General features: G+C 44.5%; 1 protein-coding gene across 4 annotated transcripts in view; it reads left to right on the top strand.

Annotated features, from left to right (window-relative positions):
• LOC121574027 (protein Shroom1) overlaps nt 1-11,713 on the top strand; it is a 34,579-nt gene extending 22,866 nt beyond the window's left edge. For 3 of the 4 annotated variants that reach the window (XM_041886550.2, XM_041886551.2, XM_041886552.2), the window contains exons 2-8: nt 1,044-3,850; nt 4,022-4,074; nt 6,046-6,663; nt 6,817-7,389; nt 7,644-7,743; nt 8,256-8,528; nt 9,343-11,713. In XM_041886550.2, the coding sequence (XP_041742484.1) occupies nt 1,187-3,850; nt 4,022-4,074; nt 6,046-6,663; nt 6,817-7,389; nt 7,644-7,743; nt 8,256-8,528; nt 9,343-9,675 (4,614 nt within the window). In that variant the 5' untranslated portion in view covers nt 1,044-1,186 and the 3' untranslated portion in view covers nt 9,676-11,713. The remainder of the gene's footprint in view (nt 1-1,043; nt 3,851-4,021; nt 4,075-6,045; nt 6,664-6,816; nt 7,390-7,643; nt 7,744-8,255; nt 8,529-9,342) is intronic. The other variant, XM_041886553.2, reaches the window with a different exon arrangement.
• The last annotated feature ends 5,340 nt before the right edge of the window (nt 11,714-17,053 follow it).

Raw genomic sequence — 17,053 nt, forward strand, 5'->3', positions numbered from 1 at the left:
TACTTGTTACTTATGTGAACTTTCCTTTTCCTCCTTCCTCATGAGGGATAGAAATTAGAAAATATCTTAAAGATATGTGTGTTTTTGGTAACAGTATTTCAAAGCTCAAGGCAATGTTTCTTAAACTTACAGAATGCAGAATAAAATATCCTAAACTAAATATAAGTGTTGATATTAGTTGGCAGGTGTCATTACTTCAACATTATTGTGTTTTTATGTATATCTAATACCTTTTTAAGACAGCTTTTATATCTGGCTGACAAGAAATCAAAGCCTTTGCTTATTCCATTTTTAGGATGGAAAACGATTGAAAAATGTATATATGCCTTAATTTATCAAAAATATGGACTCTTAGCTTTCATTTGACACCCAATTTGACATGCTCCTATGAACTTCACATGTTGGTGCTCATGGGGCCTTTTTACATGGAGATGACCTCATCCTGACAGTGGACCAGTGGGCACGAGTCTTTCTCGTGAGAAATTCCAGATCAATGGAGTGAAGGGTCAAATCACATTTGTATTAATTATTACAGATACCGTTCCCCCCCAGTGCTACGGTGTACCAAGCACTTGGAAAGGACACATTTTTGTCAGGGGTTGTACTTGGATTTCCACCTCTCACTAACAAGAGAGGTCAAGCAGCATTGCAGATGTCAGCAATTCCAAAAATCTATTTAGAGAGAAATAGTTCTTAGAATTCTCGGAGAATTTCTTAATTGCATTTAGATGAAAGGCTCCGTGCCTGTACCTTTGATCTAGGAGGTCAGTGTTGAGTGTTGTTGCCCAAGTAGACATGCCATGATGATAATCTAACACAAACATAGTATTAGTAGTCAACCCAGTCAGCTATGCTCGCTGAGAAAGCAGCACATGCTGCATGCCCCATTTCCTAGACGTTTTCGTTGGCAGGAAAAAGCTACAGTATATTTAGTTTGGGTTTTCGACACCTCCCAGCTCTAGGAGGAGGAAATGGAGCATGATAAATGACATTTTATTTGCATTAAGATAACCAATATGTTTAGTTTTGTCCTTGTTTTTCAGGAGTTATTGAAAAAGCAGACTACTGAAGAAGCTTAGAAAAGAAGGCAGAAAATGACCTGAATTCTCAGAAGTGAAAGACGAAGCTAAATGTGTCCGTATCACTCCCATTTCACCTGGGTCCACGCTTCAGTTTCCAATGCCAGATGGATTCCTATAATTTCCACTTTGAGAGAATGAGCAACCTGGACCTGCACCCTCTGAGCCTACCATTGAGTCGGCTCTCCCCAGCCAAGTCCACCAGCAGCATCGACCAGATCACCCACCACCACGGCAAGGGCGACTCGGCCTACAGCTCCTTCTCTGGGGGCTCCAGCGCCCCAGAATACCCGTCCCCCCTCCTTTCAGACGACCTCCAGCACCACAGCCTGCACTACGCCGACCTGAAGTATGTGAAGGCCATCTACCACCCCAACGTCCTCGACTCTGACGCCAAGAGCATGGATCAGCTCTACCGCTCGGTGGAGGCCATCTCAAACCAGTACCGCTACAACGATGGCTGCCTGAGTGCTGCACAGTACTGTAATCAGAATCAGGAAACGCTGCTGCCCCCTCCACCCCTGCCGCCTCCGCCCCCCGCCCGCCTGGACAGCTTCATAGCCACCAGGAACTTGGAGAACTGCAGGGCACAGCACGGCCCCGAGGGCCAGCTGGCAGACAGGCCACCTCCACGGCCCCAGACAAATAATCCTGATGCTGCCTGTCTCAAGCCTGACCTAGTCTATGGCCGCCTGGCCTCACAGCCATATCACAGGGACCCAGTGGACCCTGACCACACGGATAATAACACTGAGCAACAAAAGTCAGCAAACATCTTAAGCCGATCACCCCCTCGCACGAGTCAGCCTGAGCACCCCAAACAGCAGTCCGGTAGCAGCGATGGCGGGCACTCGGAGGGTCAGCGCAAGAGGGCGCACTTGGCCCACGGCTCCCTCATACCGGAGCAGCAGCGGTCCGCCAGTCCCTGGCATGTGGCACAGAACATGGTCAACAGCAGCATCCAGCACAAGGGCCAGTTCTACTTCGTTACAGGTGTTTGTAAGTCATCAGAGTCCCGTCTGAAGCATGGCTCTCTGTGTGTGCCAGAGGTAGGCAGTGAGAGCCCTGTGCCAGCGCCGGTGGAGACCCACAGGCTGGTGGAGAGGGAGAGTTCACACAGCACCATGGACAACATGTTCAGGAACAAACAGAGGCACCACAGCACCCATGATACCGCAACAACCGACAACAGGGAGTTTTACACCAAGGGTCAAGATGAGGAAAAACAGACTCGGAGTAGAATTTCATACAGTCCCTCTCACATTTCAAACCAGGGCTCCCGCAGTTTCGATGCTTTAGAGCAAGGTCACAAGGTCCAGAGCAGAGAGATCGGCAGGCATCACAGCCCCAACCACCCCATCTTCTACTGCGGCCCAGAGGAGAACTGTCTGCCATTATCAAACTTCCACAACCAGGTAGTCCCTCCTCCAATCAGCATGGAGCAGGCCAACCACCACAAGAGAGACAAACAGGTCAAGAGCGGGAGGAGGCAGCCGTTAGGAGACGTTGCCAGCGAAAAGATCAACAAGGAAACCACCCCGCTTCTGTACCACCTCACTGGAGCCAACAGGGCGGCGCTGAATTTGCACAAGCCCAAAAAGGACATTGAGGTCAGTGTGAAAGGTAAAGATGCAGGCCTCAACACAGCCCCCGTTAGCTGTAGTGATACGACACCACAGGGTGAAACATCCAAGGAGGAGAGAGTGGAGGCTACCTCCCTCCCCTGCAACACTCTGGATGACTCCTTCAAGAAGTACTACAAGGAAAAACTGAAGGACGCCCAGTCTAAGGTGCTCAGGGAGACCTCCTTTAAGAGGAGGGACCTGCAGCTGTCATGGCCACACAGAGTGAGGCAGAGGCCTGAGCTCAGGCCCACAGTACTTCACACGGTCTCCTCTTCACAGGACTCTGAGACCTCAACAGATACACTCACCTCCTCCCCAACACATTCTGAGGGGACAGATAAGGAGAACATAAAGGAAACACTGAAGGAGGTTGAGAAAGCGAAAGAGAGCGTGGTGGTGAAGGACAGTGAAAAGGAAAACGGGAGACCAGCGAATGTTGCCCAGCCTCAGGTGGCTCGAATCAAGGGAAGGAGGCGTCTGACTCCAGAGCAGAAGAAGCTGTGCTACTCAGAGCCGGAGAATCTGAACCAGCTGGGTGACACACCCTCCCACCACACAGCCTGCCGTTCCCTGGGCAACGAAAGTGAAGGAGGCCTGCTAGTGCTCTCAAGCGAGGAGGGGGAGCTGGGAGAACAGGGCCTGGTGGCAGCTAGGAGGAAGATGTTTGAAACCAGAGGCAGGGCCCTGTCTGCTTCCAGCCTCTCCAAGACATCCCTGAAGCACCTCCAGCACAAGGCCCTGGTGGCCTACATGGAGCGCAAGACAGGACACAAGGTGGCTGAGTCCCAGCAGCTCACCCCTCAAGCCCCTCCAGCCTCTCAAGCCCCCAGCCAGAGGCACTCCACGGCTGGGAAGCCATCTGACTGGGATCCCAGGCCTCAGTCTGGGAATAAAGAAGGCCCCAAGAAGAAGCCGCACAGGCCCCACTCCGCTGGCCGCATCCTGGACTCAACCTCCAGCTCCATAAGGTACTCCCAGTTCAGCTCCAGCTCCACCCAGGCCCGAGGTTATTCCCAACAGGCCAGCTGGAGAATGTCACCCAGCCCCTCTCAGGGGAAGTCTGCCTCTGTGGAGAGTCTTCTCGACCAGCCTGAACCACATGAGTTCTTCAGAAATCGCTCCACCTCAACGCCACACGCATTTCAGGTAAGCCTCATCATCATCAGAACACTTGATATTATTGCATTTACAAGAATTGAATGGTATTTTTAGAACTTCATAGAATTCTATAGAGGCCCATATCACTTTACTGAATGTACCACAATAAATGTTCAAGGGTGTTATTAATGTTGATTATTGGTATGTGTTTGGCTACAGGGTCACAACTACATGAATGATCCAATACCAGTTAATACTATGGACACTTCCAGGTATGTTGCCCTCACTAGTCTATTGTTAAAGTGGGAGTATCTGTGCCTGTAAGATTTACTGTAAACCATGTGTGTTGTACATGCTTGCTCAAACTTTACTGTGGTATTGAAAGTGAACACACATACAGTGCCTTCAGAAAGTATTCACACCCCTTGACTTTTTCCACATTTTGTTGTTACAGCCTGAATTTAAAATGGATTCAATTGAGATTTTGTGTCACTGGCCTACGCACAATACCCCATAATATCGAAGTGGAATTAATGTTTTTAATGCCCGACCTCACTAATGCTCTTGTGGCTGAATGAAAGCAAGTCCCTGCAGCAATGTTCCAACATCTAGTGAAAAGCCTTCCCAGAGGAGTGGAGGCTGTTATAGATGCAAAAGGGGGACTAACTCCATATTAATGCCCATGATTTTGGAATGAGATGTTCAATGAGCAGGTGTCCACATACTTTTGCCGTGTAAGTTCAAGTCGCATAATAAGTTACATGGACTCACTCTGTGTGCAATAATGGTGATTAATATGATTTTTGAATGACTACCTCATCTCTGTACCCCACACATACAATTATCTTTAAGGTCCCTCAGTTGAGCAGTGAATTTCATACACAGATTCAACCACAAAGACCAGGGAGGTTTTCCAATGCCTCGCAAAGAATGGCACCTATTGGTAGATGGGTAAAAAAAAAAAAACTGACATTGAATATCCCTTTGAGCATGGAGAAGTTATTAGTTACACTTTGGATGGTGTATCAATACACCCAGTCACTACAAAGATACAGGCGTCCTTCCTAACTCAGTTGCCGGAGAGGAAAGAAAACTGCTCAGGGATTTCACCATGATGCCAATGGTGACTTTAAAACAGTTACAGAGTTTAATGGCTGTGATAGGAGAAAACTGAGGATGGATCAACAACATTGTAGTTACTCCACAATACTAACCTAAGTGATATAGTGAATAGAAGGAAGCCTGTACAGAATTTAAAAAAATATTCCAAAACATGCATCCTGTTTGCAACAAGGCACTAAAGTAGAACTGCAAAAACATTGGCAAAGAAATGAACTGTCCTAAATAGAAAGTGTTATGTTTGGGGCAAATCCAACACATCACTGAGTACCACTCTTCATATTTTCAAGCATGGTGATGGCTGCATCATGTTATGGGTATGTTTGTCACAGTCAAAATCCTAGAGGAAAACCTGGTTGTCTGCTTTCCAACAGACACTGGGAGACAAATTCACCTTTCAGCAGGACAATAACCTAAAACACAAGGCCAAATATACACTGGAGTTGCTTACCCAGACGACATTGAATGTTCCTGAGTGGCCTAGTTACAGTTTTGAAAATCTATGGCAAGACTTGAAAATGGCTGTCTAGCAATGATCAACAACCAACTTGACAGAGCTTGAAGAATAAAAAAATATATATAAATGTGCAAATATTGTACAATCCAGGTGTGCAAAGCTCTTAGACTTAACCTGAAAGGCTCACAGCTGTAATCGCTGCCAAAGGTGATTCTAATATGTATTAACTCAGGGGTGTGAATACTTATGTAAATGAGATATTACAGTATTTCATTTTCAATCAAATGTAAAAAATGTCTAAAAACATGTTTTCACTTTGTCATTATGGGGTATTGTGTGTAGATGGGTGGGAAAAAAAATATATTGAATCAATTTTTAATTCAGGCTTTAACACAACCAAATGTGGAATAAGTCAAGGGGTATGAATACTTTCTGAAGGCACTGTATACCATGCCAACATTCCATTCTGAGAAGTATATAGACATAACATCAAGGTAGAAACATTAAACCTACATTACAACTATATTCAGGGAGTCTTTTTCAAAACGAGTGTTTTTTAATCAGCTATGATTAGGGTAAGATAAGGACATACCATATCTGAGAGGAACCAGGCACGTAAGTCTCCAAAGCATCTCAATCTCATCACAATCTCTGTGCTATTTTTCAGTGCTCAGACTCAGAGGCCAGTGGATGAGGAGATGGTGGTAATGAGGAGATGCCAGGCCATGTCGGTCCCTGAGGGTCAGCGGGTCCGGGTGGTGGCCCAGCGGGGGAAGTCCATGGAGGAGCTGGGTGTGTCCCAGGTCAGCCGCTCCCTGGTCCTCAATAAGAGCTCTGAGCATCTGGACCAGCTCCGCAGTAGGCAGAGAGGCCCAGGACCAGGCCAGGAGAAGAGGATCGTCTCAAAATTCGGCGAGGGCCAGGAGAAAGCCCAGGGGCAGACCAAGAGGAAGTCCCTCTTCAAGCAGGAATCTGCTCCACAGCTGGGCAGTGAGGAAGACAGAGGGGAGATGACTAAAAGCACCAGGGAGTCTAGTGAGTCTGTCTCCCCAGCATGGAGAACCTCGTCTCGGGTCAGGACTCGCTCAGATGGCTCCCCTAGATCATATGACTTTGGCCCCCTCGTTAAAGATGAAATAGAGACCACTGTGCTCTCCTGCGACGTCCTACTCCCACCGTCCCATAAGGGTCAGGAGTCCAGTGAGAGAGAGGTCAAGTCTACCTCAACTTCTCCCTCCATACCCATCCATCCCAGGGGCACTGGCGAGAGCAAGACTGGCTCCAGGTATGTGACCATAAAATGATAAAGTGACCCTTTCTCTGCATACGACATTCTCATCATTAAATCAATGTTACTGTATAAATGGCTATAAATGGCTATTTTTCACTGTTGATATTATTTTGATAATTCCATTTTCGAATGTCTTTCTCATTCCAGCAGAGTGAAGACCGCCCCTCCTTTACAACACTCTGTGGAGAGAGAGCAGTCAGTGGACGAGCCCAGTGAGAGTCAGGAAGTCTCCCTGAGCTGTGGAGTCACCACAGACCCCACTCTGTGGATCATACCACCTGAACCAGGGAGCAAAGACAAGGGCGAGGACCCAGCCCTTTCTGATAATCTGACAGAGGGAGAAACTCCAACTCTAGCCCCTGCTCCAGCAGCTAGTGAGCCCCTTACAACTTCCTCCACCACGCCAGTCCCTGACACTGACACCTGCCAGAGCGGGGAGGGCGAGCAACCAGAGGAAGAAAAGGAAACCGAGGCAGTGGAGCGGGTGACCCCAGCAGGCGAGACAGAGAGCCCAGAAAAGACACCAACCACCGAGGAGCCAAAGTGGGAGGAGCTGGTGGAGGAGGTGGTCACAGCGGACCAATCGCTGGCTCGGGTGCTGTACCCGTTGACCAATCGTAAGACGGCGCTGATGCTAATGGAGCATCTACTGTCAGAGGACACTCTGCTGATGGAGGAGCACTATAAGAAGAAGCAGGAGCAGAGAGACGCTGCAGACAGGTGACCATCCATCTCATTATTAGACACATTATACTGTACAGGTTCATTATACCCTGGATCCGCAGGTGCCATGTTACCTGCTGTTACGTCAACGCACCTGGATATCTGCTTACAAATTGCAGTTAGATTAAGAGACACGTGTAAAAGACAAACACATGACTAAAGACCTATGAACATTTTTTCAAGGTTAATCTCATCCAAATACTCACTATCATCATTACCGTGTGTGTCTTTTTCTCTCCCTCTGCCTGAAGCTCTGAAACAGTGGATGATGCTGAAGCACCTCCCACATCTCCTGATGATGATCAAATCCAACCAGAGCCACTGAGCAAGACGGATGTCACTGAGAAGAAGGTCATTATTGCTTTTCAGCTCTGCATTACGGGTTTTTGTAATCGAAGTGGATTTACTTTATCTCTGCCAGTTGATGATGTCATCTTAATATCATCTGGATGCAGTTTAACTAGGTTTGGCATTGTAATGTAGACGCAGGGAGTCAGGAAACAAGTGCAGTGACAGAACAGAGTGCTAGATAAATGGTTAGTAATCAAGGTAGTAATGAAGTCCAGGTGTGACTGATGATGGGGCGCAGGTGTGCGTAATGATTGTTGCCAGGTGTGCATAATGATGGGTTGCCAGGACCGGTGGTTAGTAAACCGGTGACGTCAAGCGCCGGAGCAGGGGAGCAGGAGTAGACGAGACAGGCATCACCTGATAAAGTCTGACCTGATTATTGAGATGCCAGATAAACTGTCAGACTCTTATCTTATCTTCTGTTTGTTTTGAGCTGACCATGAAAAGCCCACAAGCACAATGTCATGTATAATGTTCTCTCTCAAACTCACCAATTCCCTCCCCTTCTACAGAGGCTGCTGGTGGCGTGTATTGAGGAGCGCCTGCAGGCCTTGGAGGAGCCCTGTGGTGCCCTGCAGGTGGAGATGCATGAGAATGGGGTGCGGGGCGAGGCCGTGGAGGCCCTGGTTCGGGAGCGATGTACGCCCGTGGAGCTGGAGCGCTACGGCCTGTTCATCGGAGACCTGGAGCGTGTGGTCAGCCTGCTGCTGTGTCTGTCCTCTCGGCTGGCACGCGTGCAGAACGCCCTGAGGACCGTGGACCAGCACACAGACGAAGAGGAGAAGGTGAGAGAGACTGAAACTGTAGTGATGCGATCATGCTTTCAACCACTCATAGGCCCGATGCTTACTTGGGATCAAACATTTAACGTGCAAACATGCTGGTTGAAAAAAGCACCTTATCGGAGCAATTGTGAGAAATTGAGAGGGATTATTGATGTTGTATTACCATGTAATTATTTATTAATTGATTGCCTTTATTAGGTTTTGTAGTGAACATGTTTACAGCGTTTCTCAGCTGGATATGCCATGTACTCTTCAGTCAATTCCTAATAAGATGTTATGATTAGACTGCAGCGTATATCACCTGATGTCATGTGATTCCCCTCTGATCTCCACAGTAGTTTCTTGCTAAACTAGAACATTTAATGTTCTAGTTTTGTGTGCTTCAAATTTGCTTAAGTACCCATGCTAAATTCTTATGTTTTATTGTTTCCCTGGATCTTCATATTTGTATTCAATGGGCTCATAGTTGAAATATTTATATGAATTTCACATTGACAGCCCTTTGTATTGAGTGTGTTTTAGTGCCTTGTGTTTTCTGCTGCTATCAGCAGTGCTGGTATTTACAATGAGTCACCGAAACTCCAAACCAGTTTCGATGCAAATTTCTATCTGCCCTGCCCTCTGTTGACAAAAAGAAATACTGCACCACTTTACTGTGAAACTGCAACATGAGTTTACTTGACTAGCAGTTTCTCCATAACAGCTGACAACAAAATACCTTTACATAAACACTACTAGTACACATTGGATAATGATGAAACATTTAGGGAATGTTGTGATTAATTTCATCCAACCTTTTTTAATCTCTTGGCAGGATTCTCTGGACAACCGTCACCGTCTGCTGTGCAAGCAGTGGGAGGACGCCAAAGACCTGAAGGACAACCTGGACAGACGGGAGCGGATGGTGTCTAACTTCCTGTCTCGCTGCCTGACGGCCGAGCAGCTCCAGGACTACCAGCACTTCGTCCAGACCAAGGCCTCGCTCCTCATCAGGATGAAGGACCTGGATGAGAGGCAGCGTCTGGGGGAAGAGCAGCTAGAGTCTCTGCTCAACACCCTCCCTCCCTGGGGACCACCATCAGGCCCCTATCCTACTCTCTCGTCTCCCCCAGCTGTCCATCACCTCTCTGGGCTTACAGAGCCCTGAATTCCCTCTGCTTCATCCATCCTGGGCTGTCACTAGCCAGCAAAATCACATGGATGTCTGTAATAAAAAAAAAAGGAGTCCCTCAGACTCCATCTGTCCATATGTATGTATAAGGAATATATGTGTGCCTTTAGAGGGGTGTAGAAGTTAGGACTACAGTGTGGAATGTCCTGTATATCTATTATCACTTTAATTTTATGTCCTTTTCACCTCTGCCTGTGGCTTTGAAAAACGATATAAGCTTTAAGATTGTATTCTGGCCTGGAAGTAGTCTTGTTCATCAGTCATACTGTACTGTGTGTCTGTCTGAAGCCCGGTGAGTGAGGCTAGCCTGATAAGGTTGCTAAATACTGTATATCTCAGTCAAAATAGGTGGTAGATTTAATCTCTTTATCTACTTATTAGTGCCTTCATTTAAAATGAAGGCACTATAGATAACCAAAAAGGTGAATGAAAAAAGCACTTTGATATGTTACTGCACATTTCTATTTTCTTTTGAAAACACTAAGTTCAAAAGCTAAGCCTTACTCCATCCAATGTTGTTTTTTCAACTGATTTATATAGGTATTTTCAGAATGATGGGGTTTTACGTGGTATGTAAGCACATTCAACGATGCAGATTATGTACAGTATTACCCACTGCTATTTAGGCTACAGATGTTATGTCTTATGGTTTCATGCTGACAAAGTACCACTAAAGAGGTGAACCTCTTAAAAATATATTAAGCATAATAGTTTTAATGGTATCCTTGTGGTGGCCTTCTATGTCAACATTCCCCAGGAAAAGCCCTCATGAGGCATGCCTATTTATTTGTTTTGATTTATGTGGAAATGCACAACCATAAATCTTTAATTTTAGACCTTATTTTTTCCCTAATAATGAATGTCTTGTGTGATGTTGATTTCTGTTTTGCTATGATCAATATTTTTTGAATATTTGACCAAGTGAAAGGACAGAGTTGTTATGATTCTGTGCTAAATTATGATCCAGCAGGGCTTACTTACATCACTGGTTCCCTCTGATTGATACTGTATGTGTTCATTGTGAGGGGATTAGGATGTGAGAAGCCTTTTTCCTGTTTAAGTAACAGTACCGTGTCTTTGCTTTGTGTTCTTTGGTCCTTGTTTGTTTTCCCAATCCTATTAATTCACAGATGAACATTTTTATTATTGCTCTCATACATGTGCTCATGTACTATATAACGTTCACCCATGTGTGGATCTTCTGTTTGAGGACTTCCTCAGGCGTTGATGGTAGCAGAACTGAAAAAACTGTTTTGAGCTCCAAAATAATTCAATGTACTGTTCATCGACAGAATGGATTATTTTGTGAAATGTCAAATAATCTGAGAGAACACAAACAATATACATTTCCACAAAATATTCTAATGTACACTGCTCAACTTCTTACTCTAAACATTTCTCTGGAGATTTGCAGCGATGTCCATTTCAGTCCGTAAAACAAATGTGTGTTTATTTTGGCCTTTGAACAGAGGACAGCCACAAAGGTTAAGTGGGCCTGAAGGAATTCCTGAGGCATGCGAATGATCTGTCCCTGGAAACAGAGGTAAGGTATCACCAACAGAAAGGACATTCTTGCTTTTAACAGATCCATGCTATTTCCTGTTATGTATATAAACATGTATTATTGTTAGTAACTTATCACTTATTTTTACCCATTTGTCAAAAAGTGTTTTGTTAATAAATATCCCACAACAGGGCTGGTGTTTTGAAACAGGTATTGTTTGTTTAGTGGGGGTAGGGTTTTCCAACCCGGAAAGAGATCTAATTAGAAAGAATGATCACAATGAATGACACATTTATCGGTTTTCAATCAATCCCAGTCTTGCTTGGGATGACAGTATGGGCCTTTGTACTTGCATTTCCTCTGGCTGTCTTCATTGTGTGTGACTGACTGTCACCTCCGTGTTGTGTTTTGTTTGCCTTGTGGAAAGTTTTCTTCATTTGTTGCTTGAAATTTAGAATTTCATGACATTTGTTATATTGTGAATAAATTCAACTTTCTCCTTCCATCAAACCGTTTGCTATGTCTTCCCTAATATGGTATGTGTTATATGGAGAGGCTGATGAGCTCTAATCCAGTGGGATTGGATCGGCTTGTTGAAGGGAGGCATCTCCCCATGTCCTTTGGCCTCGTTAGCAGCTCTGATGGAATGCTGCCCAGTTTGTTTGTGAACAACAACAAACGCCTATTATGAAGCATTGAATGTTTGAGAAAAAACAGGATTTTTTGGCACGTCCCTCCAGAAACCAAGGGGAAGGAGAGATGCCAGAATACAGCATTAACTAACTTCCAATAGCAAAGTACCTTTTGTCTGACTCCCAAGGTTACTAGAGAAGGTCAGGCTAAGCATATGCATACTGTAGCAAACAGGGCATAAAACTAAATTGGATTTTACAATGACAAACTGATTGAGAGACATATACAATATACAAGGATAGCAAAACCTGTGTGATACAGATCTAATATGCAAGCTACTGTGGTGTGGGTAGTGGTCCAGTGAATATTCATGCTACAGTAGTGTGAGGCTGTGGGTAGTGGTCCAAAGAGTGTTGTGTAATAAAAAACAGCAACGAGTCATTCATGTGACTGTGTCCTCCCCCCTGGCCCTGCTGCAGTGGGAACATTTGTTCCAGCCCTGGGGTGAGAATTGGCTTGACGCAGACATTTCACTGCAAAGGAGGTGACATCATGAGAGGGGCAGAGACACAGCTTGAGTAAGCCTGTTCACTTCTCATCTCTCCAGCCTCAGGGGCCAAGGCTGGCATTAGCACATGCTCAGTTAGCTGAATCACAATCTCATGCTGCCTATATGAAGCCACGAAACCAACAAACAGGGAGACATTTCACATGCTGATATTTGGGATGCCGGAGTTCAGTAGATGGTTTTATCTACATCAAATATTGTTTTTTCCTAATACTGGCAAATGACATTATTATTATTACTAAAGTATGTATTGTATGAGATCAATCACACAGATTAAAGACAAATGGCATGTGATTTGAAAATCACGCTAGAGATTTCATAGTATTTCTTTATTATTTATAGTATGTCTTTGCATTTTACCAACTCAACCCTTAAACAGTGTATCACTATTCACTCATCATAACACATTCATACTACAGGAATCTTGAACAGTTAGGTCACATACTATTGTTCATTTTCACAATTATTCAGTACTACAGCCTCTTCATTTCTTAGAAATCAAATCAAATCTAAAATGACCTATAATATATTTCACAGTTCAATGACTATACAGGGACATGATTGAAATACACAAATGAAAATCCCCTTGAGGGTGAAGGCACTATAAATGTCCAGGCATTAAGCCATATTTATACCCTATTCACCTTTTAATCACAGGTTTAATACAGGGACACATACAATAATGTTTAAATGGATTCTTAATCTGTTGTTGAAATGGTCATGTACAGATTTAGTTTGACAAGGATCTGCTGAAATGGACGTTAAATCCCATTAGTATGTCATGCATTACTAATTCAATATGAAATAAAACGTGACACACCATTAGATACACTAAGAATTCAATGTACATGACAAAACAGAGAGTAGCACATTTTACAAGCTACTTACTATACCTCCTATCCTGATAATACGTTTTCTTGAGGTTTGATTGCTAAAAAGAGAGAGGACTGGAATGATATGCTGGTTGCTCTTGCTGATTTATGAAAACTAAGTTCAATACAACTGAATAAAACCCTTATGTACATACTGTAATCCATATGTTCCTTCCTCTTATACTCCTACAGTGGGGAAAAAAAGTATTTAGTCAGCCACCAATTGTGCAAGTTCTCCCACTTAAAAAGATGAGAGAGGCCTGTAATTTTCATCATAGGTACACGTCAACTATGACAGACAAAATGAGGGAAAAAAATCCAGAAAATCACATTGTAGGATTTTTAATGAATTTATTTGCAAATTATGGTGGAAAATAAGTATTTGGTCACCTACAAACAAGCAAGATTTCTGGCTCTCACAGACCTGTAACTTCTTCTTTAAGAGGCTCCTCTGTCCTCCACTCGTTACCTGTATTAATGGCACCTGTTTGAACTTGTTATCAGTATAAAAGACACCTGTCCACAACCTCAAACAGTCACACTCCAAACTCCACTATGGCCAAGACGAAAGAGCTGTCAAAGGACACCAGAAACAAAATTGTAGACCTGCACCAGGCTGGGAAGACTGAATCTGCAATAGGTAAGCAGCTTGGTTTGAAGAAATCAACTGTGGGAGCAATTATTAGGAAATGGAAGACATACAAGACCACTGATAATCTCCCTCGATCTGGGGCTCCACGCAAGATCTCACCCTGTGGGGTCAAAATGATCACAAGAACGGTGAGCAAAAATCCCAGAACCACACGGGGGGACCTAGTGAATGACCTGCAGAGAGCTGGGACCAAAGTAACAAAGCCTACCATCAGTAACACACTACGCCGCCAGGGACTCAAATCCTGCAGTGCCAGACGTGTACCCCTGCTTAAGCCAGTACATGTCCAGGCCCGTCTGATGTTTGCTAGAGTGCATTTGGATGATCCAGAAGAGGATTGGGAGAATGTCATATGGTCAGATGAAACCAAAATATAACTTTTAGGTAAAAACTCAACTCGTCGTGTTTGGAGGACAAAGAATGCTGAGTTGCATCCAAAGAACACCATACCTACTGTGAAGCATGGGGGTGGAAACATCATGCTTTGGGGCTGTTTTTCTGCAAAGGGACCAGGACGACTGATCCGTGTAAAGGAAAGAATGAATGGGGCCATGTATCGTGAGATTTTGAGTGAAAACCTCCTTCCATCAGCAAGGGCATTGAAGATGAAACGTGGCTGGGTCTTTCAGCATGACAATGATCCCAAACACACCGCCCGGGCAACGAAGGAGTGGCTTCGTAAGAAGCATTTCAAGGTCCTGGAGTGGCCTAGCCAGTCTCCAGATCTCAACCCCATAGAAAATCTTTGGAGGGAGTTGAAAGTCCATGTTGCCCAGCGACAGCCCCAAAACATCACTGCTCTAGAGGAGATCTGCATGGAGGAATGGGCCAAAATACCAGCAACAGTGTGTGAAAACATTGTGAAGACTTACAGAAAACGTTTGACCTGTGTCATTGCCAACAAAGGGTATATAACAAAGTATTGATAAACTTTTGTTATTGACCAAATACTTATTTTCCACCATAATTTGCAAATAAATTCATTAAAAATCCTACAATGTGATTATCTGGAGAAAAAAAATCTCATTTTGTCTGTCATAGTTGACGTGTACCTATGATGAAAATTACAGGCCTCTCTCATCTTTTTAAGTGGGAGAACTTGCACAATTGGTGGCTGACTAAATACTTTTTTCCCCCACTGTATATGTTCATCTCTAAATCAGAGTAAAAACCCTCAAAAGCATACATGATTAAATAGATTTCATGCAAAATATCATAGCCTATTATTGCAGTTCATATCAGACTCATGTCACTTAAATACATAGGACGTGGCTCTGTGCTTGGATGAACTCACATCTCTTTCATCCCTCGGGTCGTCACCCAGCGAATAGAAAGTGGGTCTTTGCTTGTGCTTTTTATTTTTCTCCACATGGGGATTGAAGAGGCGACTTATCGTATGCAAGCCTTTGGAGAGTTCTGGGAAGATATCTAGCTCCTCCCTTTCCGGTTGGATAACTTCCTGGGGCTGGACCATATCACCAAGTAGCTCCCTCACCTCAGCAGAAATCCCTTTATGTAGGTAGTGATATGGCTTCTTCCCACAATTGTCCATTATATTCACATCCGCTCCGTATTCACGCACCAGCATGGCCAACACAAACTCCTGGTCATGCAATACAGCAATGTGCAGTGGCGTGTACCCTCCATATGTTCTGGCATTGACGTCGAGGTCCATTCCACCTTGCCTGGATAGGTCGATGATCTTACCCACCATCTCACTGTTGCCACACTTGGCCGCCCAGTGTAGGGCTGCGAATCCGGACATGAAGTCCTTCTTCTCTGCCAGCTGTGTGTCTCTGAGGAGCAGGCCGTACACCTGTCTCCAGTGTCCAGCAGCAGATCTCACTAGCCACTCGTGCTCTGTCTCTTCCAGGGGGACTGTGGATGTGTACTTAGGCTCCTCCGAGGGTTTGGTAGTCTTGACAGCCCTCCTTGGTATGGGCGAGCTCAAACCCACACTCTCAGTGGATGGTCTTCTCTTGGTTCTAGAAGAGCTGAAGGCATCTTGGTCAGGTGAGCCTCTCCTTGGAGGGTCATCATCATCTTCAGATTTTAGTTTATGGATCTCTATTCTGGTTATGTTTGGAGGCATTCGTAAAGGCAGTGCAAATGGCTTCCACACAGTAGGGTTCTCTATCTTCCTTGGATACACAGGCCTTCCTGAGGGGCTATATTCTCTCTGCGCATCAGACATATGGTCTATGTTGAAATTCAGGGACCTTTTAGGTTTGAAATCCACCTTTTTTAATGCCAGCTCTATAGGTGAATGTACTTCCTCTATAGGTGAATGCACATCACTGTAATTTGAGACGCATTCACTGACACTTGGAATAACAGGTTCTTGGAGGTTTTCAGGACTTGAAGTCTCACTACCTCCACCTTGAGAATGTGCACTGTGCTCCATGTCCCGTACAAGTGAGGATTCCCTTGGCTCGGGGCCCTCTTCACTTACAGACTTTTGAAGATGAACATCATTTGTTTCTTGTAGAAATTGCTGATATTTTTTATTTAGTACAATATACCTGACATCTTCAATTTCTTTAACGACAGCGACAGTGTTCACACACCTTTTGAATAGATCCCTGTTCTGTTTCTTCTCTGTGGGATCAGCGCAGTTCAGGGAACCTTTGAATTTACACAGCAACTCGGAATTCTTCAACTTCCCCCCTCCCTCTGTTAACAGCGAGATAATAGCTTCTCGAGTCAAATCCATTTTGAGCACTATAACCAAAAATGTCAATTAAGGACGAACGACCGAATGTGAAAAGTCTTCTCAGACCTGTCAGATACGCGACACCTGCACTTTCCGGGGACACGTGGAAATAATTACAATAATATGCAGACTTATCTTGGGAGGTGGGCTGAACTAGCCTGTAGTCATCATCACATTATATAACTTTTAGCCTACTCCAACATTTTTCAACGGTTACTGTAGCCCAAAAACAGTTTGAAAAAATAACGAAAACACCCGGGAGTATCTGACCATTCACATATTTATTTCACACATGCATAGAATGATGAACATTGACACAATTAAGTGTTACAATATTTTAGGCAAAGGCGATACAATGTTTCAAAACAGTAGAAATGCCAGGCTACACAGTTACAAGACCTCAGACAAGGGG

This window comes from Coregonus clupeaformis, chromosome 9 (assembly GCF_020615455.1).
Source record: "Coregonus clupeaformis isolate EN_2021a chromosome 9, ASM2061545v1, whole genome shotgun sequence".
Classification (NCBI taxonomy): Eukaryota; Metazoa; Chordata; class Actinopteri; order Salmoniformes; family Salmonidae; genus Coregonus; species Coregonus clupeaformis.